Source organism: Schistocerca nitens, chromosome 4, assembly GCF_023898315.1.
Source record: "Schistocerca nitens isolate TAMUIC-IGC-003100 chromosome 4, iqSchNite1.1, whole genome shotgun sequence".
In the NCBI taxonomy this organism is placed as follows: domain Eukaryota; kingdom Metazoa; phylum Arthropoda; class Insecta; order Orthoptera; family Acrididae; genus Schistocerca; species Schistocerca nitens.
In genome coordinates, this window is record NC_064617.1 from 869,375,379 (window position 1) to 869,403,372 (window position 27,994).

General features: G+C 38.9%; 1 protein-coding gene across 1 annotated transcript in view; it reads left to right on the top strand.

Annotated features, from left to right (window-relative positions):
* Positions 1 to 2,001: 2,001 nt before the first annotated feature.
* The window catches only part of LOC126253348 (U3 small nucleolar RNA-associated protein 6 homolog), a 130,004-nt gene continuing 104,011 nt past the window's right edge, over positions 2,002 to 27,994 (top strand). Inside the window, exon 1 of the mRNA XM_049954618.1 lies at positions 2,002 to 2,278. Coding sequence (XP_049810575.1) covers positions 2,187 to 2,278 — 92 coding nt within the window. The 5' untranslated portion in view covers positions 2,002 to 2,186. The remainder of the gene's footprint in view (positions 2,279 to 27,994) is intronic.

The following is a 27,994-nucleotide window of genomic DNA, read 5'->3' on the forward strand; positions in this document are numbered from 1 at the left end:
ACCCGCACTCCTATTTCATTATTAAACCGACTCCTGCATTACCCCTACTTGATTTTGTTTTTATAACCCTGTATTCGCCTGACCAAAAGTCTTGTTCCTCCTGCCACCAAACTTCACTAATTCCCATTATATCTAACTTTAACATATACAATACCGTTTTTAAATTTTCTAACCTACCTGCCCGATTAAGGGATCTGACATTCCACGCTCCAATCCCGTTGAACGCCAGTTTTCTTTCTCCTGATAACGACGTCCTCCTGAGTAGTCCCCGCCCGGAGATCCGAATGGGGGACTATTTTACCTCCGGAATATTTTACCCAAGAGGACGCCATCATCATTTAACCATACAGTAAAGCTGCATGCCCTCAGGAAAAATAAAAATTACGGCTGTAGTTTCTCCTTGCTTTCAGCCGTTAGCAGTACCAGCACAGCAAGGCCGTTTTGGTTATTGTTACAAGGACAGATCAGTCAATCATCCAGACTGTTGCCCCTGCAACTACTGAAAAGGCTGCTGCCCCTCTTCAGGAACCACACGTTTGTCTGGCCTCTCAACAGATACCCCTCCGTTGTGGATGCACTTACGGTACGGCTATCTGTATTGCTGAGGTATGCAAGCCTCCCCACCAACGGCGAGGTCCATGGTTCATGGGGGCGCCCGATTTGTATAGCTTACCAATTAACAATAAGATTGGTACATATGCGTCCCGAGGTGTCGTCCCTCAATGTTAATACTGGCTCTTGAGCAAAAAGCTTCGACGATCGCTGATTTAGACGACCCAAATGAGTGATTCTTATCACATCCTCTCGTTAATTCTTTGTTTCGTTCAGTTTCTTTTTTGATAATGTAGCACTACAAGCACAAATTATCCCAATATAGACCGATTACATACTAACGTAGATTCCTGGGGGGAAAAAATCCTACCCCATAGCTGGAAGAAAGCACTGGTCGCAACCATTTACGAGAAGGGTAATAGAAGTGATCCACAAACCTACGGCCCTATGTCCTTGACATCGATTTGCTGTAGAATCTTAGAGCATATTTTGAGCCCAAATTTAATGAGGTATCTTGAACAGACTGACCTCTTCAAGGCTAACCAGCATGACTTCTGAAAACATCGATCATGTGAAACCCAATTCGCACTTTTCTTACATGATACACTGAACGCTTTGTTAGGAAGATGCGGTATTTTTTGCTTTACGAAAATCATTTGAGTCAGTACTACATCTATTGATATTGTGAAAAGTACCATCACATGTGCCATCAAGCGAAATTTGACACGGATTGTGGATTTTTTGATAGGGAGGACGCAACATGTTACCTCGGCTGGAGAGTCATGGTCAGATGAAGAAACTTCGTGTGTGACCCTTGCTGCTCATGTCGTATATTAATGACGTTTCGGACAATAATAATGGTAACCTAAGAATTTATGCAGACGGCGCAGTTACCAGTAGTGAAGTACTATCTGAAAGATGCTGCGTAAGTATTCAGTCAGGGCTTGATAAGATTTCAAAGTGGTGCGGAGATTGGCAATTTGCTTTAAACGTTCACAAATGTAAAATTGTGCCCTTCACGAAGCGAAAAAACGAAGTACTCCATGATTATGTCAATGAGTCACTGTTGGAATCAGCCAATTCCTACAAATATGTGGTGTAACATTTCGTTGTGGTATGTACTTGAATGGTCACATAGGCTGTCATGGGTAAAGCAGGTGGCAGACATCGGCTTATTGTAGATACTGGGAGAATGCAATCAGTCACTCGTGCGACCCCTTCTGTAATAGTGCGCAACAGTTTGTCAGAGGTCTTCACTATTTTTTCTTAATTACGAAAACAGGGGGGGGGGGTGGTTGCAGCGAGATTAAGCGTTCCTACCACGTCGCAGAAATCGACGCTATGTCATTGATCTGAGGCATATGGCGCAAATATTCGTTGCCGAGGGAGACGCGGCTGTTTACTGAACTGCTGCGCCACTGCCTTCCTGATACGGGATCTCGAAAACGGTGGCTGTGGCTACTGTGTCGTTGTCGGTGTCATCTCTGGTGCTTGATTGATCGGTATTGTGACAGTGTCGGTGCAGTGAATTGGGTATAAGTCGAAGGACTTATCTAGCTGAGCGGTTGTTGTAGTAGACGCAATTCAGCGCTCTTTATATTTTGAGGCAAAAGACACAAAATTAATCATTTACAATGGCTGAATATGTGGAGTTTCGTGCGGAGGAAATGATTAAAGAACTTGAACAAATGGAGAAACTTCAATTGTTCGACAAATCGGAAATTAGGTGAGAAAACCACATCGGTATCATACAGTACATAGCTTGCTGGTTTGTTTATTTTTGTTTGAGAGAGAGCGCAACGCCCATGATACAATCGGGTGGCATTTGTTACTTGAGCCCGAGGCACAACTATTTTTTGGCAAAGCATTGCTATGATTATTATTGTTATAGTATCTTTATGTACAGTAGTAACAAATAGTCCTAAATGTGCTGTGCATTTGGATTCGATCTGTCGCCTAAATGCACAGTCTACATCTGAAAATGATTTTTACTATAGTTCTACTGCACTGTAATGTTGTTTTTGGATGACAAAATTTAGTTTATAGCTCTTTTATACAGTGATATTCGAATAGTTAAGTGCAATATGGGGTAAAAGTTACGTCTTGGAACCCCTTGCATTATTCAATATGGCGCAGACGTGAACTTCAGGCTTCGCTATCGGTCCATTTGTTACCACAAACTTTATTTGGCATTGGCATTTGTTGGATTCATAACTGACTACGAGATTGCCGTCTTTGAACATATCCTGGACCTCGTGCTATGCTACAGTTCAGTCTGTCACAAAAGCTTCGATTTGGTTAATGTATTAAAATTTTGAAAGCTGTAGGTTAATTTGAGTTAAATATCAAATTGGTTAAACATAATGAAGTTATTTTGTGAATAAAGTCTTTCAGATACTGCTGTCACCAGATCAGACCTTAGAACTTGTAAATAGACGTTGAGAGGCAGCATCAGTAATACCTATAGCTATGTGGGATTGGTATTTCCACTGAATGTTGTATGAAAAGTTAGAAGTTTTGATCTAATGTTGACAGAAGCCAAAACAACAGTTTGAATAAGAAAATACAATAAGCGATTTTTGAGGGCTATTTATGAATATCACATTCTCAGACATGAAATATATTTCTCCAGTACCTACATACATTGGCAAGTTTGTATGCATGCCAATTTATTCACATAACTTAACTCTTTTTACCGTGCTGTGGCCAATTCTACATACTCTAAAACATCGAATTCATCACATCCTTTGTTTTTATCCAGTAATAGTGCTATTTGTTCAGATTTTGTTGATTGCTGCCCTCTGTGATTCTGATTTGGTTGCAATCAGAAGAGTGTGAGCCACCAGCGCTTTGTGTCCAGCTGCTACCAACGTTAGTTATGTATTGAAACACTGTGATGCCCTGTAGTATTCTTTCCATAGTGAATGTAGTACTACAGTATTGATTTGTTCATATACTTGTTTTGAACTGAATGATAAAGTAATTTCTGGCCCACCCTCTTTGAAAATCATTGGAGAAGAACAGTGACAATATTTAGTGAAACACGTCCAGTCTTTCTTTTTGGTGTGAGACTGAAAGCTTTTGTGTTCTCTATGCACTGTGTGAAGAGGGTGGAACTTGTTCAACTTGCACCACTCCATTCCATGCAGTGAGCCTTTCCGTTGGGTGGATAAAGCTTTATCTACACACAGCAAGAAATATATCTTTATTTTTTTTTGCTGAGTTATTTGCTCACTAAACGGTCAGTATACACCAAGTCAAAGCACAGTTAAAACCTATACTCAAACTTAATTTATGCGTAACTGTACAGAAGTATAGGAGAACAGTAGAAGAGTTGTAGATATGACCTTCATTGATTGACCTCTAGCAGATGAACATACTATATGAAAAATTTCTAAGTGGGCCATTGGATCATGATGCAAAAATATTAATGCTAAACTGAGTAAATGCTGAGGTGTACACCAAGCTACTAATCAAAAGATTTGGAGTTGGGGATGCACTTGCCATGGAAATGTATAATACCGGTCTTGAAGAGAACACCAAGAAGAGTATAATCAAACAATGGAAGATCCAGGAGGAAGAGGAAACGTAACAGTATTATGAAACGGAAAGCTGCTACACATTACATAGAAGAGATGCTGAGTTGCAGATAGGCACAACAAAAAGACTGTCACAAATTAGCTTTCGGGCATTCGTCAAAAATAGACTACGACACACACACACACACACACACACACACTCTCTCTCTCTCTCTCTCTCTCTCTCTCTCTCTCTCTCTCTCTCTCTCTCTCTCTCTCTCTGCAGTCTCTGGCAACTGAAGCTTCAGTGTTCTGTTTTTGACGAAGGCCATACTGGTGAAAACCTAATTTGTGACAGGCTTTTTGTTGTGCCTATTTGCGACTCAGAATCTCCACTGTATGTCAAGAAGAGTATAATTTAGACATATTGTTGATAGGTATAATAAATTGGCCCTTCTCCATTTAAATAAATCGTAAATAGAAAAACATTGCCAATTAGCAAACTGTTTGGATATCTGATAGCATTAAAATATCTTGGAAAAGAAGTAGGAGCTTTATCATGATATAATAGCCTACAGATAGTCAGAGCCAAATTATAACTAATGTAACTGCAGATAGAAACTTCTGAATCATGTCATCAGATAGGCAAAAGCTATACAGGGCAGAATGGGGCACTCAACTTATTACATTGCTTTGTGTACGAGGATGCAATTTTTAGTGCTCCAATACATTGGTATTACATACAGTAATAAGAGTTTAATTATTGTATTCTCTTAACAGTTGGAAATTAAGTCAAAGGTTTATTGGTACCAGAAAGGTAAGATATTCAACCTGAAAATTTCATATTAGTTTTAAAATTTGGTGTATCCAGTGAGCAAAATAAGAGCTGGAAAATTGCCAATTTGCAGAGGTATATGACAACTGTGAAGAAAGTTGCAGGCTAGCTAAGTATGAAGTTTGGAACTTGTGTAAAATTTACATGCATCTGTCTCATCATAAATTACTATAATCCTGGTTCTATTCCACAGCAATAAAACTTAACATCATGGAAAAGCTAATGAATAGTGCTTTACATTGGTATACAGCATGACACGTTTCTAAGAATTTTCACAAGTAGTCACACTGACCTTGACTTTTGACCTTGAATGCGTAAAAACTTATTTATTTCATGTTCCAGAGATCCACATTGTGAATATATCGCAGAATATGGAACATGTCAGATTTACAAATTTGTTATGATGTAATGTAAATAGTGCTGATAAGTTACATCTTAGATACTTTAAGCTTAGGTTCTGTTACAAAAAAGTAAATTTTGAAGGTAAATAAACATTACAGAAAAATAAAAATTACAGAAAATATAGAAAAATAAATATCTTTTATGATAACAAATATAGACAGGATCAAATACAGATCTGGTAATGTGTGTGAGACTTACAGGTACATGGGTACTATTCATTCTGGTAAATAAGAGCTCATCATCTGTGAAACAATTTGTGATGGGAGGGCATTAAAAATCACTCAGCCACTGAAATGGACTCCACTGTGATACACACTGTTAGTTTTGAAAATGTGCTGGTTTTAACTTATGAAACACATCAGGGAGAATATGTATTGTGCAGTGGATGTGAAGATTTAAAGTTCCTTGAAAAGATTTCCGCATGTGACTGTAGTGGGCCGTCTGCTTGTAATTCTTAAGGCACTTTTCTCGCAAGTGGCTGCAGTTGCATAGTGAACATAACTGGTGCCCCGGGCACGATACTTTATTGGCACCCTCAACCCCCGCCCGACACACACATTGGTGCCTGCAGCAGAGCCCTTTATTAGCTCCCCCTCCTCCAGAAATCCATATAGTAATATAAGGGGCATTCAAAAAGAACCTGGTTAACATCGCAGCCAAACGAATTTTATGAGACAGCCATTCACTGCCATGTGTCACAGTGGGACAAGTGTCTCAACAGCCAGCATCAATACTTCTAATGAACAGGTACTGGTTTCTGTATTTATGTCTTCGGCTTATTTCTGTTTGAACGCCCCTTATATAATACATAGTTTACTCTGATGATAATGATATAGTTTCTGGAAAATCTTGTTTGTCTTGGAGACCATTTGGTATCGTTCTGTAAGTGGCGCCTGGGACACGATGCCCCACCACCACCCACCTTGCTATGCCACTGGGTGGTAGATTTCTCCAGAATGTGATTCCATATGCCATAATGACATGAAAATAACCATAATAAGCTGATTTAATGGTTCCCATATTTTTTGTGAGAGCAGACAATGCATAAAGCATAAGTTGCGGATTTCAGTCTTTTGCTCAGACTCAGCCTGTGGTCTGCTGTCAGTATGTAAGCCCATGTATTTTGAACTGTCCACCATAGCTATCTGTATGTCACCTACTTTTCCTCCTGTTTTGTCGTCTTCAAAGAATGTGTGAAACTGAATGAAGTTTAACTGTTATTAACAAGAAGACTGTTTATGCTGAACTAATTCACAGTATCTCTAAGAATCTTATTAGCTAATGCCTCAAATTTATCTATTGAATTATCAATAATTAATCTAGTGTCATCAGCATAGATTGTGAATTTACAGTTATCTATACAGAGAACGAACATTAATAAAAATAATACAATGCAACGGGGCCAGAATAGAGCCCTCGGGAACTCCCAAGTGTGATGGCACCCCATTCCAATGATGCTGAGACACCTTCTGAACTATCCAGTACAACTTTTCGTTTTCTATTTGAAAGATAAGAATCAAGCCACTTCTCTGCTGCGCCAGTTGTACCTAGATATGTAGGTTTGTGTAAAACTATTGTAGGTGACTAGAACAGTCAGATGGTTTTGATAGATCACAAAATATTCCACCCATTTTCAACTTTTTATTAATGGACTAAAAAATGTTAGTAGAAAATACTAATATTGCATCTTGTGATAACCCCATCTGAAATCCAGAATAACTTTTGTTGGTGATGATATTATCACCGAGGGGCTTAAAACACACACACACACACACACACACACACACACACACACACAGTCGCTTCTATTGACAGTAATTCACTTCAGTAGAGACATATTGTTGAGGACCAGGTTGCTTTGTGCATGTATAACTATTTTAAGCACGTGTGCTCAGGGATGAAGTAGCAGTAGAGTGCTAGTGTCACTATTTAAAATTTTTAGTAATAAAATGTTGAAAGGCACATGTGGGAATGTGACAAGTACCAAGCACAGTCACAAAGTGGAATGTCGTACACAAAATAATCGTCAAAGTGGTTTTCTTAGCATTGATATTAGTTAGTCGTGGAAGTGAAACATTAACTTCATTCCAATTATTTGAGTGGGGTAAAGCATTTTGCCATCACTCTCTTGTAGGTAACAAATGATCAAATGATGAACGCTGTATGAAAAACAAGCTTGGCGAAAGTTTTTATAAAGCCACAGTGATCCATTAGTATTATGTTTCTGATTTTAAGGATTTTGATGTTCGTAAAATTCAAGTGGTTCCAGATCCTGCATGATTTTGAACAGATTACAGGACTTGTTGTTTGTGCCTATGACATCATTGTTTAATTAATAGTGTTGATTAATATTAATGTGTCTGTAGAATGAAGATATAATTAAGTAAATTATTCGTAATCTTTTTTGAGTGCGTTTTGTTATGGTGTATGTTGAAATGTCTTCACAGTTAATGCGGAATAGCCAAATGTGAATTTAAATTTAAGCATATAGCTCTAATAATGTAATAAATTATCACTAAATGAAAATAATGATTTGACATCCTTCTTCGGTTTTTGGCATATTATATCCTAGTAGCAAGTACAAAGCCCCATGCAGACTGTACAAAGATGCTGAGCTTATGAGTAAAACAAAATTTAATTTTTTTTATTTTATTTATGTTTTATTCCCACTGGATAAACATCATGAAATTTGACACGCACATTAACAAATAATTTACGAGTAACACACACTTTTTTTTGTTGGATCACACAAAGTGCTGTCTACGAATTTTCTTTTATCTTGTCTATCATTGCAAATCTTTGTCCTTTCAGCACCTCAACATCATAACCATAGACCCACGTCTCATCACCAGTTATGATTGTCTAAAGGAACATCTTATTCTCATTTGCATGATCCAAAAGCATTTTACAGATTGCGGGCGAAGGTCTTACTGGTCTTGACTCATGAGCTATGGGACAAATGTGGCGGTAACACGTATTCCAAGATACTGTGTCAGGATTTCATTACATTATCCAATTGATATGTTACATTCTTCTGCACTCTCTGACAAACAGTCTTCGATTGGCACACACAATTTTGTTAACGTTCCTAACATGAGCATCATTGGTAGACATCAAAGAACGCGTACATCGTCAGTCATCTTTAATTTCCCCCTGGCCATTGTTAAACCATGTGAACCATTCGTAACATCGAGTACAGCTCAAGCAGGCATCACCGTAAGCTTCCTGCACCATTTGGTTTTTCTCTGTAAAGCTTTTCTTGAGTTTCACGCAAATTTTAATGCAGACGCATTGTTTCTCTAGCTCTGCCATCTCAAAATTTGCAGACTGTGAGGTTCAACGTTCTACTCAATACTGCACAGAACAATAACTAACAGACATACAACAATGAAATATTTGGCAGTTACACCGTAATCGCAGATGTTTGCAGGGATGCAACCCCATTTTGCTCCAACACACCATTGGCGCAAAGTTACAAATGTTTCAGAATTGTTTTGAACAGACTTTGTACACTATATTACAAATTTAACAATTCTGTAAGATCAAAGAGTCTGTGCTGTATACCTGAAAACGTGCAGCACAGTACCACAGTGCAGCTTGTTTTCCTCATACATTTTGTCAGAATTAAAAAATATGTGTACTTCAGTGATGGTGCTGCATCACAGTACAAAATTACAAGAACCTCACAAACCTGAATGAGCTGCTGGAGACAGCGTGCGCGGGTTTGTGTGTGTGTGTGTGTGTGTGTGTGTGTGTGTGTGTGTCCTTTTCTGAAGAAGACGTTGCCTGAAAGGCAGATGTGTAACAGTCTTTTTGTTATGCTTGTCTGCAACTCAAGATGTCACCTCCTTAAACTGACGTCTACAAGATAATCATGGGTGAGCAGTACATATTATTATTATACCACATTTTTGAGCAGTAAAGACTTTGTTTCTTAAAGATGAGTTGCCCCAGAACATTATTCCATATGACGTTATTGAATGAAAACATGCAACACATGTCAACTAAACTGATTTGCCTCTTTCTGAGATTTGCAATGATTCCAAGTGCAAATATTGCTGAACTTAGTAGTTTCAGGAATTCCAAAATGTGCTGTTTCCAATCTAAATTGTCATCAACATGGACGCATGAAAAGTTTGAAGTTTTCCCCCCTCACCATGTGTTACACTTACCATTGATGTAGTGCCTCTAGATGCGCAGAATGGAATATGTTGTGCCTTTTTAAAGTTTAGATTGAGACGACTCTCAGAAATAGTCATCGGTACTTTCAACAACACTGTTTACAATTTTTTCTGTTACTGTACGTATGCTTGGATTGATTACAATACTAGCGTCATCAGAAAAATGAACTAACGCTTCTTGTTGTGGGACAACACTGGTTGGATTACTAAGTACAAGTTTCGATAATATAATATAAATGTATAGGGAAAAAAAAAAAATCTGCTCATCAAGCTGTGGCAGGGGAGCACATACACAAAAGGATTTAATTTTTACAAGCTTTCGGAGCCAGTGGCATCTTCTGGCTGAAGAGTCGAAGGGAAGGAAGAGGGTTGAAGGAAATGGACTGGAGAGGTTTAGCGAAAGGGGTACAGTTCAGAAAAGTAACCCAAAACCCCGGTTAAGAGGAGACTTACTGGACGAGATGAGAAGGAAAGACTGATTGTTGGACTGCACCGGACGAGATTTGTAAACCCGAGAGCTTAAAGTGGAAGACAGGATAGTATGCAACACAGAGATTACTACTAAAACATTGTGTAAGAGTTAATAAGAGTGAAAAGCTAAGTGCATTGTTTGCAAGAGAGATGGGAGGGGGGACGGCGAAAAATAGACAAGTCAGAACATGAAAGATATTTAAAACTTAATTGGAGGGAAGAAAGGGGTAGTTACTATGAAGAAATACTCAGATGGAATGAATTAACATAAATTAAAGCTTGGTGGGTGATGAGAACCAAGGACATGTTGCAGCACTAGTTACCACGTGCGAAGTTCTGAGAAACTGGTGTGTGGGGAAGGAATCCAGATGACATGTGTGGTGAAACAGGCACCGGGGTCATGACTGTCATGTCATACAGTATGCTCCACAACAGGATATTGTGTGTTGCCCTGTACACCCCCCTCTGCGTATGCCCATTCATCCTGACTGATAGCTGGGTGTTAGTCATGCCGATGTAAAAGGCCCAGCAGAGTTAACACAACAGCTGGTATATGACGTGTCACTTCACACGTGGCTCTCTCTTTGATAGTATATGTATTGCCAGTTACAGGACTGGAATGGGTTGTGGTAGAAGGGTTCATAGGCAAGTCTTGCAGCAGACTGGTCACAGGGGTAGGAGCCATAGGGTAGGGAGATGGGTGCAGAAGGAGCATAGGGTCTGGCAAGGATATTGTGAAGATTGGGAGGGTGATGAAAAGCAATTCTAGGGGTAGGGTTTAAAATCTCAAACAGAATGGATCTCATTTCAGGGCATGATTTTAGAAAGTCATGGCCTTGTCGTAATAGCTGATCAATACATTCAAGATCAGGATAATACCGGGTGACAAGTGGTGTGCTCAGGAGTTGTTTCTTGTTTCAAAATGTAAGTACTGTTGTTTGTTATTAGGTTTGATGTTGATGGAAGTGTGTAGCTGGCCTTCAGTGGGGACGAGCAACTTCAAAGAACCATTTTCTGCATTCTTTTGTTTAGATATGACTTTATCCATTAGTTGAATATACCATCAATTCTATGAAACCTCAGTTTGTCTAGGACAATATTGTGATTCATACAGTCAAATGGCTTTGGTACGCTGCAGAAAATACAAACTGGCACTATTTTGTTATTTAATCTTTGTAAAATTTGGTGAGTGAACATTTAAACAGCATTCTCAGTAGAGAAACTTTTATGAAATCCAAACTGTGATTTGCTGAGGGTACTATTGTAGCTCAAGTAAGATGCTATTCTAGAATATATATCACCACCTCAAAAATTTTGGAAAATGCCATCAGAGAGAGGCTGGTAGTTTCTGACATCTCTCGTATTGCCTTTCTTAAAGAGGTGTTTGACAACAGCATATTTCAGTCTCTCAGGCAAAATTCCTTAAGTTGGTGATGCATTACATATTTCACACAAGACAGGGCTTATTACATGGGAATAAATCTTGAGTATTGTAGTGGTAACAGCATCAAAACCAGATGAGATTTTATTTTTGAGAGAATATATAATTTTCTTAATTTCAGAAGGAGAAGTTGTTGAAACATTCATGTGATTGAATTTATTTCAACATACTGCTGTGATTTTTCTCTTGAACCGTTTGCTCCTACACTTCCTACTATGTTTAAGAAATGATTATCTATGCTACTGTTTAAAGACAAGTTGTCATTTAAATTTGTTACCAAAAGTCTCTAAAAATTCTTGTCCAGTTTGCTCCAGATATCTACACATTACTCTAATAAATATTTGGACGGAACTAGGCTATATATTTTTTAATATGTTTAGGTAGGAATTGAAGGTGATAGCACTTGGATAAACTGAAAGAACCAGAGGTCATAAAGAGTTTGAGAGAGAACATTGGAACAGTTGACAAGAATAGAGGAAAGAAATGCAGAAAAAGAAGAATGGGTAGCTTTGAGAGATGAAATAGTGAAGGCAGCAAAGGATCAAGTGGGTAAAAAGAAGAGGGCTAGTAGAAATCCTTGGGTAACAGAAGAGATACTGAATTTAATTGATGAAAGGAGAATATACAAAAATGCAGTAAATGAAGGAGGTGAAAAGGAATACAAACGTCTCAAAAATGAGATCGACAGGAAGTGCAAAAAGGCTAAGCATGGATGGCTAGAGGACAAATGTAAGGATGTAGAGGCATATATCACCAGGGGGTAAGCTAGATACTGCCTAATGGAAGATTAAAGAGACCTTTGGAGAAAAGAGAGCACTTGTTTGAATATCAAGAGCTCAGATGGGAAACCAGTTTTGCACAAAGAAGGGAAAGTAGAAAGGTGGAAGGAGTCTGTAGAAGGTTTATACAAGGGCAATGTACTTGAGGGCAATATTATGAAAATGGAAGAGGATGTAGATAAAGATGGAATGGGAGATATGATACTGCGAGAAGAATTTAACAGAGCACTGAAAGACATAAGACGAAACAAGGCCCCGAGAGAAGACAAACTGATAGAAGTTGATCTCGGGGAAGATCGGTTTGGATTCCGTAGAAATGTTGGAACATGCGAGGCAACACTGAACCTACAACTTATTTTGGAAGATAGGTTAAGGAAAGGCAAAACTACATTTCTAGCATTTGTATACTTAGAAAAATCTTCTGACAATGTTGACTGAAATACTCTTTCAAATTCTGAAGGTGGCAGGTGCAAAATACAGGGAGCGAAAGGAGATTTATAATTGGTATAGAAACCAGAGTCGAGGGGCATGAAAGAGAAGCAGTGGTTGAGAAGGGAGGGAGACAGGGTTGTAGCTTATCCCCAGTGTTATTCAATCTGTATATTGAGCAGACAGTAAAGGAAACAAAAGAAAAATATGGAGTAGGAATTAAAATCCATGGAGTAGAAGTAAAAACTTTGAGGTTTTCAGATGACATTGTAATTCTGTCAGAGACAGCAAAGGACCTGGAAGAGCAGTTGAACGGAATGGACAGAGTCTTAAAAGGATGTGAAAGTAGTTTTTATGGCTTGTTGACTTATGATTAGAATATACAGAATCTGAATCATCCAAAATATAATCCTACATGTTTGCAAAACTATGCAAAACTCTCGCATTGAAACTGTTATCTGTAGGGATCCAGCAGCTGGGGAGGTCTGTCTCATATCTTGAATACCAATGAAACCAACAATTTTCCCGTTCTTTTTAAGCGACTTCAATTTCCAATCAAAGTTCCGTTTGTAACAACAGTAAACAGGGCTCAAAGTCGGAGAGAGGGTGGAAGCGATGGACAGAGAGGGGGTGGGAGGAAATGAACATAAAGAGGGGGAAGGAGGAGAGAGATGGCCAGACAAAATGGGCAGAATGAAATTGCAACATATATTCTAAGCAGATACATATTTATCAGTTGCAAAACTTTGCCAAGTTCACTAGTTAAATATATTTGCTACCTGTGACTCATTATTCAGTTCAATAGTGAACCGAGTGAGTTGGCACAGTGGTTAGCACTTGGACTCGCATTCGGGAGGATGACAGTTCAAATCCTCATTTGGTCATCCAGATTTAGGTTTTCTGTGATTTCTCTAAATGGCTCTAGGCAAGCCGGTATGGTTCTTCCGAAAGGGCATGATTGATTTCCTTCCATATTCTTGACACAATCTGACCTTGTGCTCCATCTTTAACGATCTCAGTGTCGACGGGATGCTAAACCCACTCTTCTTTCCTTCAGTTCCTTTTCTGAGGTTGGTTGTCCTGTCTCTCGTTTCACTACATTCCATATAGCCTTAGGTGTGTTGCCGGCATTAGTGTTTCATGACATTATTTGCATGTTCCTTATTTTTTTAATAACAGCTGTTCTTCCAGTTTCGGAGTGCCACTTAAATTGAACAAGATGGGTAACATATTATTGCAAATGTGTTGCAAACCTGTAGTGACATTAATAGGTTCTGATAACTTTGAACTGCATTTGATCTGTACCACATTATCTCTGTACATTTCAATAACAATTTGTAAAAGGTGATCATCCATACCTATATCTTTCATAGCTTCCTGCAGCTTGGATCTAGGGACTGTATTGTAAGCTTTTGCTAAATCTACAAAAGCAATGTGTAGCTCCTTCCCTACTGCTATAAAATTCTCCGTAGTTGTTGTAAAATAAATAGGTTATCTGTACATGCTCTGTTCTGCTTAAACCCGCTCTGGTCTTCCCCAATATGCTGGCCAACATTTTGTCTAATTTTTTCAAACATTATCTTGCCAAATAAGTGGCTCATTGTACAGTTGACACTAATGCCTCTATAGCAGTTTGTGTCTTTTCTATTCCCTTTCTTGAAAATAGAAACCATATATGACTTTTCCATTCTGACGGGATTTCAGTCCTTTTACAACAGTTGTTCCTTAGGCAGGTTATTCGTTCTTCAAATATCTTCCTCCAGCCTTCAATAATTCAACAGGAATGTTTCCTGGACCAGGTGATTGGCCCTTCTTCATTTTAATTAAGCAAAATTCAACTTCCTCTATTGTAATATTTATATTTCGATCTGTTACTTCCATCTTCTCTTCATTCCCTTGCGTGTAATATGGCCTATCTTCAATCGAAAGGTCTGCGTAATGCTTTTTCCATTTCTTTAAGGGAATTAGGTTGTCTACTGCTTTGTTTACTTGTTTTTTCTTCATACTAGTAAATAATTGTCCTCCACACTTCTGTTGTTTCTGATCCACCTATTAGATACATTTCTGTTCCCACATCTTGTTCTTTTCTAATTTAATTCTGTTTCTTAATTCATAATTTGTTGTCTGGTAGTTTTGCGTGTACTGTAGTGATTTAGTTGATAACCATTTTTTGTAGAGATCTTTCTTTTTCTTAATCAACATCTTCAGGTCATCAGACATCCACGGAGGATCCTGTTTAGCTAGACTCTTACTCTCAGTCCCTAATACCTCTAGAGAAATTTTTGTAAGTGCTTTTTTAATATTTTCATATTCTACTTAAACAATTTCATTTTCTGGGATCGCTATTTCTAATCTACGTTGAAATAAATACTTTATGCTGAACTGCTTCAGGAGAAAGAGCTTCTACTTTGCCTGCTCTAATTTCTCATGATTTCTGTGGTCTGCCACTTGTCCAGTTGTTGATGGTTTTCTCCTAAATGGGTTTATCAACTTTGCTAAAACTGAGTAGTGATCAGACCAACAGTTGGCTCCCCACATGCCTCTACAGTCTTGAACTACCATTTTTGGCCATTGCATGGTAATGATGTAATCAATTACTGATTTCTGCTGTAATGATGACCTCTCCCATGTATATCTGTGGATATCTTTATATGAATAGTGTGTGTTCAGAATTTTCAAGTCATATTGGTTACAGAATTCTACAAGATTTTCTCCAGAACTATTAATGACGTTTCCTCCACATCTTCCTACTACTGCATCATTTACTTTTGAGCCAACGCTTGCATTAAAATCTCCTGCCATTATTACTTCTTGTGCTTTTTGACTTGGTTGAGTAGATCATCTAATTTCTGGTAGAAATGGTCTTTGGTTTGCTGTGCCGCATCATCATTTGGTTACACCCCTATTATAACTGTTTCAATGCAATTTACCTTGATGGTAGTAGTGACAATTGTTTCGCATAAAAATGCATAGTCCTTGATGTAAGAGCTTTGTTAAGTAGATTGGAAACGCCTGCTTTTACTTATTTGTTTATCAACTCCAGACCAAATATGGATGAAATTTCTAAATGTCTCATTCCCTTGTCCCTTCTTTTATGTTTCTGACAGAATAATTATGTCCACCTTCAGTCGACTAATTTCATTCTCTATTTCAGTGTGTTTGTCAGGCTTTGAACGTTCCATGTACCAACTCTCAAAGTCCTCTTCCTTGCCAGTAATTGTCGTAAAGAGTTTCTATCCAGTTTCCGAGACTCCACTTTAGAGTCTTGAGCTTGTAGCATATCAGGGTTTACTCCCCTAGGAGGGTTGGATTCACCACTCCTATAGAGACTCCCCCTTCCCTAAGTGGGATATATTTAGTCTGACTCCTCCATTGAGGCATGTCCAGCTTGAGTGACACTGCCAGTAGCTACGCTACCGCCGGCATAGCCTTCAACTTAGCTGCAGCACGCAAACCCTCCCACCCAGTACTGAAGGTACCTTCGATAAGGCACTGTCCCTTATGAGGATCTCGGTACAATACAGTTAGTACAATATGCTGCCTTTAAAGAACAGATGTTGGCTTACTGTGTTATTCCCTATGTAAGTTTAGTTGTTGAGGCGGCTACACAGCCTGGAACTTTGGCTCATACCCATCCCACATTTTTATTGTACCTATGCCTCACAGTCTTATTTTACACCTTTAGGTGAATCTGAAGATGCCTCACAAGGGCGAAACATGGCATTGCCAGTAAACTGCCACTGACAGTTTTAATAATGGTTAATAAAGGTCATTTTTCCCTCTAGTGTTGTAGGTATCTACCTCACTGTTCTTCTCAAAATGTGGTAGATTATTTATCACAAATTTCATTTGAGAATATATGTATTGTGACGGTGTAGTTTAAATGTGCAACTCTTCAAGGAAATACCTACATGATGACTGCGGATGAATACCTTGTATTATTTTCACTGTTAGTTTTAGTGCAATCAGTACTTCCTTTCTGTATGGTGTGTCACCCCAGTATATTATTCCATAAGACATTGCTGACTGGAAATATGCAAAATATGTCTGGAGCTTGATTCATTTGTTTCCAAGACTAGCTGTTTTACAAAGAGCAAAGATAGTTGAACTTTATTGTTTGAGCAGATCAATAATATACTTCTGGTTCAAGTTTTCATCAGTATGTACGCCCAAAAATTTGGAGCATTATGCCCTATTTACTGACTTCTGTTCATGTGCTACATCAATTGTTTGTATGGCTCAGTCATACAGAATTGAATATATTGTTTTTTTCTCACAGTTTAGGGATAGCTTGTTTAAAGAGAACCACTTAATAATTACCGTCTTGTAATTTGGGTCCACAGCACCTATGAAGTGTTTAAGTAATGGCATCATGTTTAAGCTGTTAGCGGTTTATTTTACAATTGCAGTTTCAATGTTACTCCCTGTGTTGTATTATGTTTTGTAGATGCTTGAGAAATGCCAACAGCTAATGCAAGATTACACCATTTAAAAAATACACTTAATAAGTCTTTGAATAACATTATTAAAAATCTCATCTGTTGCTTTCTCTGTAGTGAGATTTACTATAACCCTAGTATTGTCTGCAAAATGCACAGTTTCTGCTTGTTTGAATGTAAACGGAAGGTCATTCACATATATAAGGAATAGGAGTAGACCCACAATTGAACCCTTTGTGATTTCTTTCAAGTCACTAAAATTTTCTGTACTTCCAACATTATTTGAATTATTTAGTACAACTTTTTGGATTATATTTTTTAACTGATAGGAACCAGTTGCGAGTAAAGCAATAAGTTCCATAAAACTTGTGGTTATCTAAGTGTGTAACATGATCTACATTATCTAACACCTTGACAAGATCACAAAAGATTCCAAATGATGATATTTTAATATTAAAGCCTAGTAATATTTTGTGAGGGAATGTAAATAGCATTCTCGGTCCAGCAACCCTTCTGGAATACAAATTGTGCTATGCCAAGTAAATTGTTTCTACCTAAATATGAGACAGTAAATTACTTTTCAAAGACTTTGGAAAATAATGTCAGTAAGGAAATTGAATGATAATTATTTAATTCTGTATTATCACCTTCCTTCTAAGCTGGTCTAACAGTTGTGTAGTTTTATTTTCTGAAAAAATTCCTTGTGACTTTGATGCATTACAAGTCTCATTAAGGGCATTACTTGTTAATATTAAATTAGAACAGCTTTTCAGAATTCTGTTAGGCATTCCAACACCATATAGAGTTAATTTCAGTGAAGGGTGTTGCTGGTACTTCTAGTTGCTTAAAGTTTTGTGGAATAACATTTTTAATATATGTACAACTACATTTATAATCTGCAAACCACCTTATGTTTTGGTGCAGAGGGTACTTGGTGTATCAACTGTGTCACTTTCCCCCTTTCCTGTTCCAGCTGTGAATGATTTATGGAAAGAATGATTGCTAGTAAGCCTCTGTGTGTGCTCGGATCTCTCTAATTTTGTCTTCGTGGTCTTTTTGTGAGACAGACAGAGGAAGAAGCAGTATATTGGCAGATTCTTCAAGGAATATACGCTCTCAGAACTGTGTGAACAGTAAACCAAGCTATGATGCAGGTGCCTCTCTTGCAGCATCTGCCGCAGGAGTTGACTGAGCACCTCCGTGACACTTCTGGGCTTGCTAAATGAACCTGGAATGAAACATGCTGCTATTCTTGTAATCACATCTATTCCCTGTTTCAATCCTATCTGGAACAGATCCCAGACTGATGAACATTAGACAAGTATTGGTTAAATGAGTGTTATGCTTCTTCAGCTGACCCATTTAATTCTATTTCTGTGGCTAGATTAAGAAAGTGATTGACAGTTCACAAGTTGCAAATTATACTTTTAAGGGTAATGACATTGTCATTTAGTTTAATTGTTAGGGTATCTCACATACTGAGTGGCTGTCCATCTCCCATTTGGCAGAATCCCATATAATTTTAATCTTACTGTCTCCAATATTCATTTATGTTAGGATGTACACGCTTTGTAACATTTTCATGACTTTCCTTAAACTATTACAGTATTTTTTTTTAGTATACAAATAATGTCTGATCTTACCTTAGTCTGACATCTATATAAATTTCTCTCTTCCTCTAAGACAAGATTTTAATTCCCTTAGTTATCCATGCTTGCTTGTTTTTTAATGGATTTTCTGGATAACTTTTTAGAAATCAACTTTCAAAAATGGACACAAGTTTATTACAGAATAAATTGAATTTGACATTAACATATCTTTCTATATATGCATCATCCCGTACCATTTTTTTAACTTACTTTTAAAATGTTTTACCTGCTGTCATTTGTATGCCTCTCTGTTTTGTATGACCCTGCCTCAGGGTTGTAAGGTGCCGTATTGTGCATTGTCATTAATTGTACATTGTGATTAGATAGTACATTAACAATTTAGTACACATTAATTGTTTCAGCCTCAGCACTCTCTATAAAAATATCATCAGTCGGGTTCCTAGTCTGTTGCTGCATGTGCATTGGAAAATTGACTACTGAAATTAGGTCAAAACACCCAAATAAATCATTCCAAATTATTTTTCCTGTCCTCATCTTTTAAGAAATCTACATTGGAATCTCCCACAAACTGCTAACTGTTTCATCCTGTCTGCCAGGTAGCTCAGTATGCAACTGGATATCTCATAAATAGCTGAAAGTTTCCTCAAGGGGAGACAGAGAGATCGTTTCGATAACCATAGAAGTGACAAATTAAATTCACTGTACATGGATAGTGATGGTACAAGGACCTGTTTTTATCAGTATAGTGCTTTTTCATTCAGTCAGTTATTTCAAATGAAAAGAGTCTCTGCAGCCACATCATATGTATGAATGTTTTTCATTCGCTCTCTGGGTTTGAATGGTTTCACTTATTTGTCATACAACCAACTGACCCAAGTGTCTGACAGTTAAATCTGTTGTTTGAATGTTTTCATTTAGTCTCTGGGCTTCAGTGATTTGTCTTGCATATTTTTTCAGCCTTTCTCCATCTGAGGTGACATCAGGGTCTGGTGTGTGGCACTGCTGCCATCAACTTTCTGCTGTTCCCAGGATCACAGCCGGCACAAAGAGATGGCCTGGCTGTGCGCAACTGCTCGCCAGTTACGCAGCACACATTCGTAGTTCCCCTGAGCATCTGAATTACCGTCTCCTTTTCCCGCCTGCAGCAGTCCATCTCCCGCATTGGTGGCCCAGGTCAGGGCTAACGATTGTGGTTCGTGTGCGGTCCCTTCTCTCCGAACTGGAGTCCTTCCCTTTACCACCTCTACTTGCGGTTCGTTCATGTACGCCTCGGCTGCAGCTTCATCTGGACCTTTCACGTGGCCCTAAGGACTCCATTAACCCAGAGGCTCTCTGTCACTTCCTCTCGATTCTTGATGTGTTCCGGGGCCATGAAGTGGTTTACACCGATGGCTCGATGGCTGATGGTCGCGTTAGCTTTGCGTACATGCATAGCGGCCATATTGAACAGCATTCCTTACCTGATGGCTGCAGTGTATTCACTGCAGACTGGTGACCGTTTCTCGTGCACTTCAATATCTCCGTTCATGCCCTGGGGAGTCTCTTCTTTTATGTAGTGACTCCTTCAGTAGCCTGAAAACTAATGACCAGTGTTACCCTTGTCATCCTTTGTTAGCGTCCATCCAGGAGTCCATCTATGCCCTGAAACGGTCCAGTCGTTCAGTGGTGTTCGTCTGGGCCCCTGGTCATGTCGGAATCCCAGGAAATGAACTTGCCGACAGGCTGGCCAAACAGGCTACACGGAAACCACTTCCGGAGATGGGCATCCCCGCAAGTGACCTATGTTCGTTATTACACCACAAGGTTTTTCAGCTTTGGGAGATAGAATGGCAATATCTCAGTACGCACAACAAACTGCGAGCCATTAAGGGGACAATGATGTGTGGAAGTCCTAGATGAGGGTGTCTCGCAGGGACTCTGTGGTTCTCTGCTGGCTCCGCATTGGCAATGCATTGGCGACCCATGGCTACCTCCTGCGCCATGAAGATTCACCTCAGTGTTGGTGCGGCATCAGGTTGACATGTCCTTCTTTGGCTGCCCTGTGACTTTATCTTTGGTTGCCGGACTCGTTATCATTGATTTTAGCAGACAACACCTCATCGGCTGATTTGGTTTTACATTTCATCCATGAGGGTGGGTTTTATCATTCAATCTGAGTTTTAGTGCATGTCCTTTGTCCCTCTGTGTCCTCCACCCTAATACTTTTAGGGTGGAAGTTTTAACGTGTTGCAGGGTGGCTGGCTTTTACTTTTTATTTTTGTGGTCGGCGAGCCACTGTAATCTGCTTCATTGTTTTACTCTCTTCTGATTGTTTCTTGCATCTCTCTTTTGTTCTCGTCCTCTTTCGTACCTTACAGTGTTCATTGCCTCTCCTTCATTATTGTGGCCTTTCCTTTCTTTCCATTTTGTGTTATATGTTTCTTCTATGTTATTCTCATCACACTTGTGGCATTGTTTTATTGGGAACAAGGGACCGATGAACTCGTAGTTTCGTCCATTTCCCCCTCGTTTAAACCAACCAACCTGGCTGTCAGTGCAGTGCAAGATCCATCCTCTGCACTAACAGGCCTCCACCTCATGCCAACTACACTCCTGTGAGGCATACAGGCGATGAAATGGTTTCTAATTAATGGACGTCAGTCATCACAGCTTTTCAGTAAAACAGGTTACAAACGGTGGTTAAAATTTGGCTTTGTTACTGTTTTTTTTTTCTTCATATACCTCTGAGGGATAAAAAAACAGTAACAAAGCCAAATTTTAACCTCTCGGGGGGGCCCCCCCATGAACCATGGACTTTGCCGCTGGTGGGGAGGCTTGCGTGCCTCAGTGATACAGATAGCCATACCGTAGGTGCAACCACAATGGAGTAATATCTGTTGAGAGGCCAGACAAACTTGTGGTTCCTGAAGAGGGGCAGCAGCCTTTTCAGTAGTTGCAGGTGCAAGAGTCTGGATGATTGACTGATCTGGCCTTGTAACACTTACCAAAACGGCCTTGTTGTGCTGGTACTGTGAACAGCTGAAAGCAAGAGGAAGCTACAGCCACAATTTTTCCCAGTAGTACAAGTTTATATGCCAACTAGCTCTGCAGATGATGAAGAAATTGATGAAATGTATGACGAGATAAAAGAAATTATTCAGGTAGTGAAGGGAGACGAAAATTTAATAGTCATGGGTGACTGGAATTCGTCAGTAGGAAAAGGGAGAGAAGGAAACGTAGTAGGTGAATATGGATTGGGGGGAAGAAATGAAAGAGGAAGCCGCCTTGTAGAATTTTGCACAGAGCATATAACTTAATCATAGCTAACACTTGGTTCAAGAATCATAAAAGAAGGTTGTATACCTGGAAGAATCCTGGAGATACTAATAGGTATCAGATAGATTATATAATGGTAAGACAGAGATTTAGGAACCAGGTTTTAAATTGTAAGACATTTCCAGGGGCAGATGTGGATTCTCACCACAATCTATTGGTTATGAACTGCAGATTGAAACTGAAGAAAGTGCAAAAAGGTGGGAATTTAAGGAGATGGGACCTGGATAAACTGAAAGAACCAGAGGTTGTAGAGAGTTTCAGGGAGAGCATAAGGGAACAATTGACAGGAATGGGGGAAAGAAATACAGTAGAAGAAGAATGGGTAGCTCTGAGGGATGAAGTAGTGAAGGCAGCAGAGGATCAAGTAGGTAAAAAGACGAGGGCTAATAGAAATCCTTGGGTAACAGAAGAAATATTGAATTTAATTGATGAAAGGAGAAAATACAAAAATGCAGTAAATGAAGCAGGCAAAAGGGAATACAAACGTCTCAAAAATGAGATCGACAGAAAGTGCAAAATGGCTAAGCAGGGATGGCTAGAGGACAAATGTAAGGATGTAGAGGCTTGTCTCACTAGGGGTAAGATAGATACTGCCTACAGGAAAATTAAAGAGACCTTTGGAGAGAAGAGAACCACTTGTATGATTATCAAGAGCTCAGATGGCAACCCAGTTCTAAGCAAAGAAGGGAAGGCAGAAAGGTGGAAGGAGTATATAGAGGGTTTATACAAGGGTGATGTACTTGAGGACAATATTATGGAAATGGAAGAGGATGTAGATGAAGATGAAATGGGAGATAAGATACTGCGTGAAGAGTTTGACAGAGCACTGAAAGACCTGAGTCGAAACAAGGCCCCGGGAGTAGACAACATTCCATTAGAACTACTGATGGCCTTGGGAGAGCCAGTCCTGACAAAACTCTACCATCTGGTGAGCAAGATGTATGAGACAGGCGAAATACCCACAGACTTCAAGAAGAATATAATAATTCCAATCCCAAAGAAGGCAGGTGTTGACAGATGTGAAAATTACCGAACTATCAGTTTAATAAATCACAGCTGCAAAATACTAATGCGAATTCTTTACAGACGAATGGAAAAACTGGTAGAAGCGGACCTCGGGGAAGATCAGTTTGGATTCCGTAGAAATGTTGGAACACGAGAGGCAATACTAACCTTACGACTTATCTTAGAAGAAAGATTAAGAAAAGGCAAACCTACATTTCTAGCATTTGTAGACTTAGAGAAAGCTTTTGACAACGTTAACTGGAATACTCTCTTTCAAATTCTGAAGGTGGCAGGGGTAAAATACAGGGAGCGAAAGGCTATTTACAATTTGTACAGAAACCAGATGGCAGTTATAAGAGTCGAGGGGCATGAAAGGGAAGCAGTGGTTGGGAAAGGAGTGAGACAGGGTTGTAGCCTCTCCCCGATGTTATTCAATCTGTATATTGAGCAAGCAGTAAAGGAAACAAAAGAAAAATTCGGAGTAGGTATTAAAATTCATGGAGAAGAAGTAAAAACTTTGAGGTTCGCCGATGACATTGTAATTCTGTCAGAGACAGCAAAGGACTTGGAAGAGCAGTTGAACGGAATGGACAGTGTCTTGAAAGGAGGATATAAGATGAATATCAACAAAAGCAAAACGAGGATAATGGAATGTAGTCAAATTAAATCGGGTGATGCTGAGGGGATTAGATTAGGAAATGACACTTAAAGTAGTAAAGGAGTTTTGCTATTTAGGGAGTAAAATAACTGATGATGGTCGAAGTAGAGAGGATATAAAATGTAGACTGGCAATGGCAAGGAAATTGTTTCTGAAGAAGAGAAATTTGTTAACATCGAGTATTGATTTAAGTGTCAGGAAGTCGTTGCTAAAAATATTTGTATGGAGTGTAGCCATGTATGGAAGTGAAACATGGACGATAACCAGTTTGGACAAGAAGAGAATAGAAGCTTTCGAAATGTGGTGCTACAGAAGAATGCTGAAGATAAGGTGGGTAGATCACGTAACTAATGAGGAGGTATTGAATAGGATTGGGGAGAAGAGAAGTTTGTGGCACAACTTGACTAGAAGAAGGGATCGGTTGGTAGGACATGTTTTAAGGCATCAAGGGATCACAAATTTAGCATTGGAGGGCAGCGTGGAGGGTAAAAATCATAGAGGGAGACCAAGAGATCAATACACTAAGCAGATTCAGAAGGATGTAGGTTGCAGTAGGTACTGGGAGATGAAGAAGCTTGCACAGGATAGAGTAACATGGAGAGCTGCATCAAACCAGTCTCAGGACTGAAGACCACAACAACAACAACGGGGCCTGGATAAACTGAAAGAACCAGAGGTTGTGGAGAGCTTCAAGGAGAGCATTAGGGAACGATTGACAAGAATGGGGGAAAGAAATACAGTAGAAGAAGAATGGGTAGCTTTGAGAGACGAAATAGTGAAGGTAGCAGAGGTTCAAGTAGGTAAAAAGACGAGGGCTAATAGAAATCCTTGGGTAACAGAAGAGATATTGAATTTAATTGATGAAAGGAGAAAATATAAAAATGCAGTAAATGAAGCAGGAAAAAGGAATACAAACATCTCAAAAATGAGGTCAACAGGAAGTGCAAAATGGCTAAGCAGGGATGGCTAGAGGACAAATGTAAGGCTGTAGAGGCTTATCTCACGAGGGGTAAGATAGATACTGCCTACAGGAAAATTAAAGAGACCTTTGGAAAGAAGAGAACCACTTGCATGAATATGAAGAGCTCAGATGGAAACCCAGTTCTAAGCAAAGAAGGGAAAGCAGAAAGGTGGAAGAAGTATATAAAGGGTCTATACAAGGGCGATGTACTCGAGGACAATATTATGGAAATGGAATAGGAGGTAGATGAAGATGAAATGGGAGGTATGATACTGCGTGAAGAGTTTGACAGAGCACTGAAAGACCTGAGTCGAAACAAGGCCCCGGGAGTAGACAACATTCCATTAGAACTACTGACAGCCTTGGGAGAGCCAGTCCTGACAAAACTCTACCATCTGATGAGCATGATGTATGAGACAGGCGAAATACCCACAGACTTCAAGAAGAATATAATAATTCCAATCCCAAAGAAAGCAGGTGTTGACAGACGTGAAAATTACCGAACTATCAGTTTAATAAGTCACAGCTGCAAAATACTAACACGAATTCTTTACAGATGAATGGAAAAACTGGTAGAAGCCGACCTCGGGGAAGATCAGTTTGGATTCCGTAGAAATGTTGGAACACGAGAGGCAATACTGACCCTACGACTTACCTTAGAAAACAGAGTAAGGAAAGGCAAACCTACGTTTCTAGTATTTGTAGACTTAGAGAAAGCTTTTGAGAATGTTGACTGGAATACTCTCTTCCAAATTCTAAAGGTGGCAGGGGTAAAATACAGGGAGCTAAAGGCTATTTACAATTTGTACAGAAACCAGAAGGCAGTTATAAGAGTTGAGGGACATGAAAGGGAAGCAGTGGTTGGGAAGGGAGTGAGACAGGGTTGTAGCCTCTCCCCGATGCTATTCAATCTGTATATTGAGCAAGCAGTAAAGGAAACAAAAGAAAAATTCGGAGTAGGTATTAAAATTCATGGAGAAGAAGTAAAAACTTTGAGGTTCGCCGATGACATTGTATTTCTGTCAGAGACAGCAAAGGACATGGAAGAGCAGCTGAACAGAATGGACATGGTCTTCAAAAGAGGATATAAGATGAACATCAACAAAAGCAACACGAGAATAATGGAATGTAGTCGAATTAAATCAGGTGATGCTGCGGGAATTAGGTTAGGAAATGAGACACTTTAGGTAGTAAATGAGTATTGCTATTTGGGGAGCAAAATAACTGATGATGGCCGAAGTAAAGAGGATATAAAATGTAGATTGGCAATGGCAAGGAAAGCATTTCTGTAGAAGAGAAATTTGTTAACATCGAGTATAGATTTAATTGTCAGGAAGTCATTTCTGAAAGTATTTGTATAAAGTATTGCCATGTATGAAAGTGAAACATGGACGATAAATAGTTTAGACAAGAAGAGAATAGAACTTTCGAAATGTGGTGCTACAGAAGAATGCTGAAGATAAGCTGGGTAGATCACATAACTAATGAGGAGGTATTGAATAGAATTGGAGAGAAGAGAAATTTGTGGCTCAACTTGACTAGAAGGGATCGGTTGGTAGGGCATATTCTGAGTCATCAAGGGATCACCAATTTAGTATTGGAGGGCAGCGTGGAGGGTAAAAATCGCAGAGGGAGGCAAATAGATGAACACACTAAACAGATTCAGAAGGATGTAGGTTGCAGTAGGTACTGGGAGATGAAGAACCTTGCACAGGATAGAGTAGCATCGAGAGCTGCATCAAGCCAGTCTCTGGTCTGAAGACCAGAACAACCACCACCACCACCACCACCACCACCACTACTACTCTGAGGGACTGGCCATCAGATTTATTGGTTACACACTAGTGCATCTGACACAACTTAATCCACAGCAATACATTAATGAGTTTTAAATTATGAAGAAAAGAATAATTAGCCTATTCAGTACAAAATTAAATGAATATGTATTATGCATATCGTAACTTTGGTTTGCTCCCTGAGATTTCTAATAATGCCTTAATGTATCCCAGAGTTAAGTCTTACTGTCCAGGGTGATTTATGTGTACCACAGTTTTCTCTTTTAGTTTCATTAATGAAAATACTACAAATAGGTTTCACTCAAAAGAATTGGAGCATAGCTCAGTCAACTAAAACACTTAGGAGTGGTTTCAGTTGAAAGAACGAATACCTGGTTCAAGTGACAGAAAAGCTGCAGACTTGTTTCACTCGAAAAGAAAGAATGAATAACTCGGTCAGTACGCAAAACCATAACGGACCACGTCAGCTGTTTTCATCCGCTTGCTTCTGCAGGTTGGTTTTACTAAAAAAGAAGGGATGACTAATAATCTAACCACTACATAAAACTACAGTCAAATGAATCGGTTATTTTCCAACAGCCGACCTGTTAGATTTTCATTCAGTTGTTGCCATCACTACTCCTTGATATTGTCAAAAATATTGTAAAATCTGTGACATTATGAGCATGAAAATGTTATAAAAAAAAAATCACACATTTTGTGTGACATTTGACCTGAAATTCACACAGCCAATGACACGGAACTACGAAAAAGTTGTGTGTGCTCTTTCAGCAGTGCATATTTTTAACCCAGAGCAGTGATATGTTATAAAGTCAAATTAAGTATGAACTACTTGTGCAGGTTTCTGTGTATTAAAACAAACTGATTAAAGTTTATGAACATGTGGCTTTTACTCCTACACCATTATGTCAGACACTATAATCACCAACAGAAGGAAATGACATTGCAAATTACTTTGGTTATTATATGATTAGCAAATGACAGGAACAATCCAACCCAACCAGAAACAAGTAGATACAGTTATAAATTCAAAAAATTTGAAATATCACACTGCTAGATTCCTGAGTGATCTGGAAGTAAATAGATGGTCAGTAGAAATTCATTTGTTGATGAGATATTGTAGTTGCTTCATGTGGAACCTTTCTGACACTCTGTCACGGAAGTTAGTAACAATCCAGAAAAAAATGCTACACCTCTGGCTGTGTACAAACTCTTTGTGAAACAGTAGTGTTTATAATATCTCTGTAAGATGTTTTGATTAAAACAACAAGCAATGTAAGTGATGATTTGCATCTGTGTGTAATATTTTCTGTAATAGTTGTAACATAATACTTGTTACCATACAGACAAAATTATAGTATTTTTAGCATTAGCATTTAAAATCTGTCCCAAGATTTACTTTGCCCGATTGCAGTATAACATCAAAAAGAAAACTGCAGTGCAAGAGAGGTGGAAAACCACATATGCAAACACCACAAAAAAATATGTAGACAAATGCACTTGAAAATGAGAATAAATTCTCTAAATACATTGTGTTAGAACATAAAAAAAGTCACTTGTGCAGTTTTTCATTATTCATTATTATTTCACTCGGTGACACAG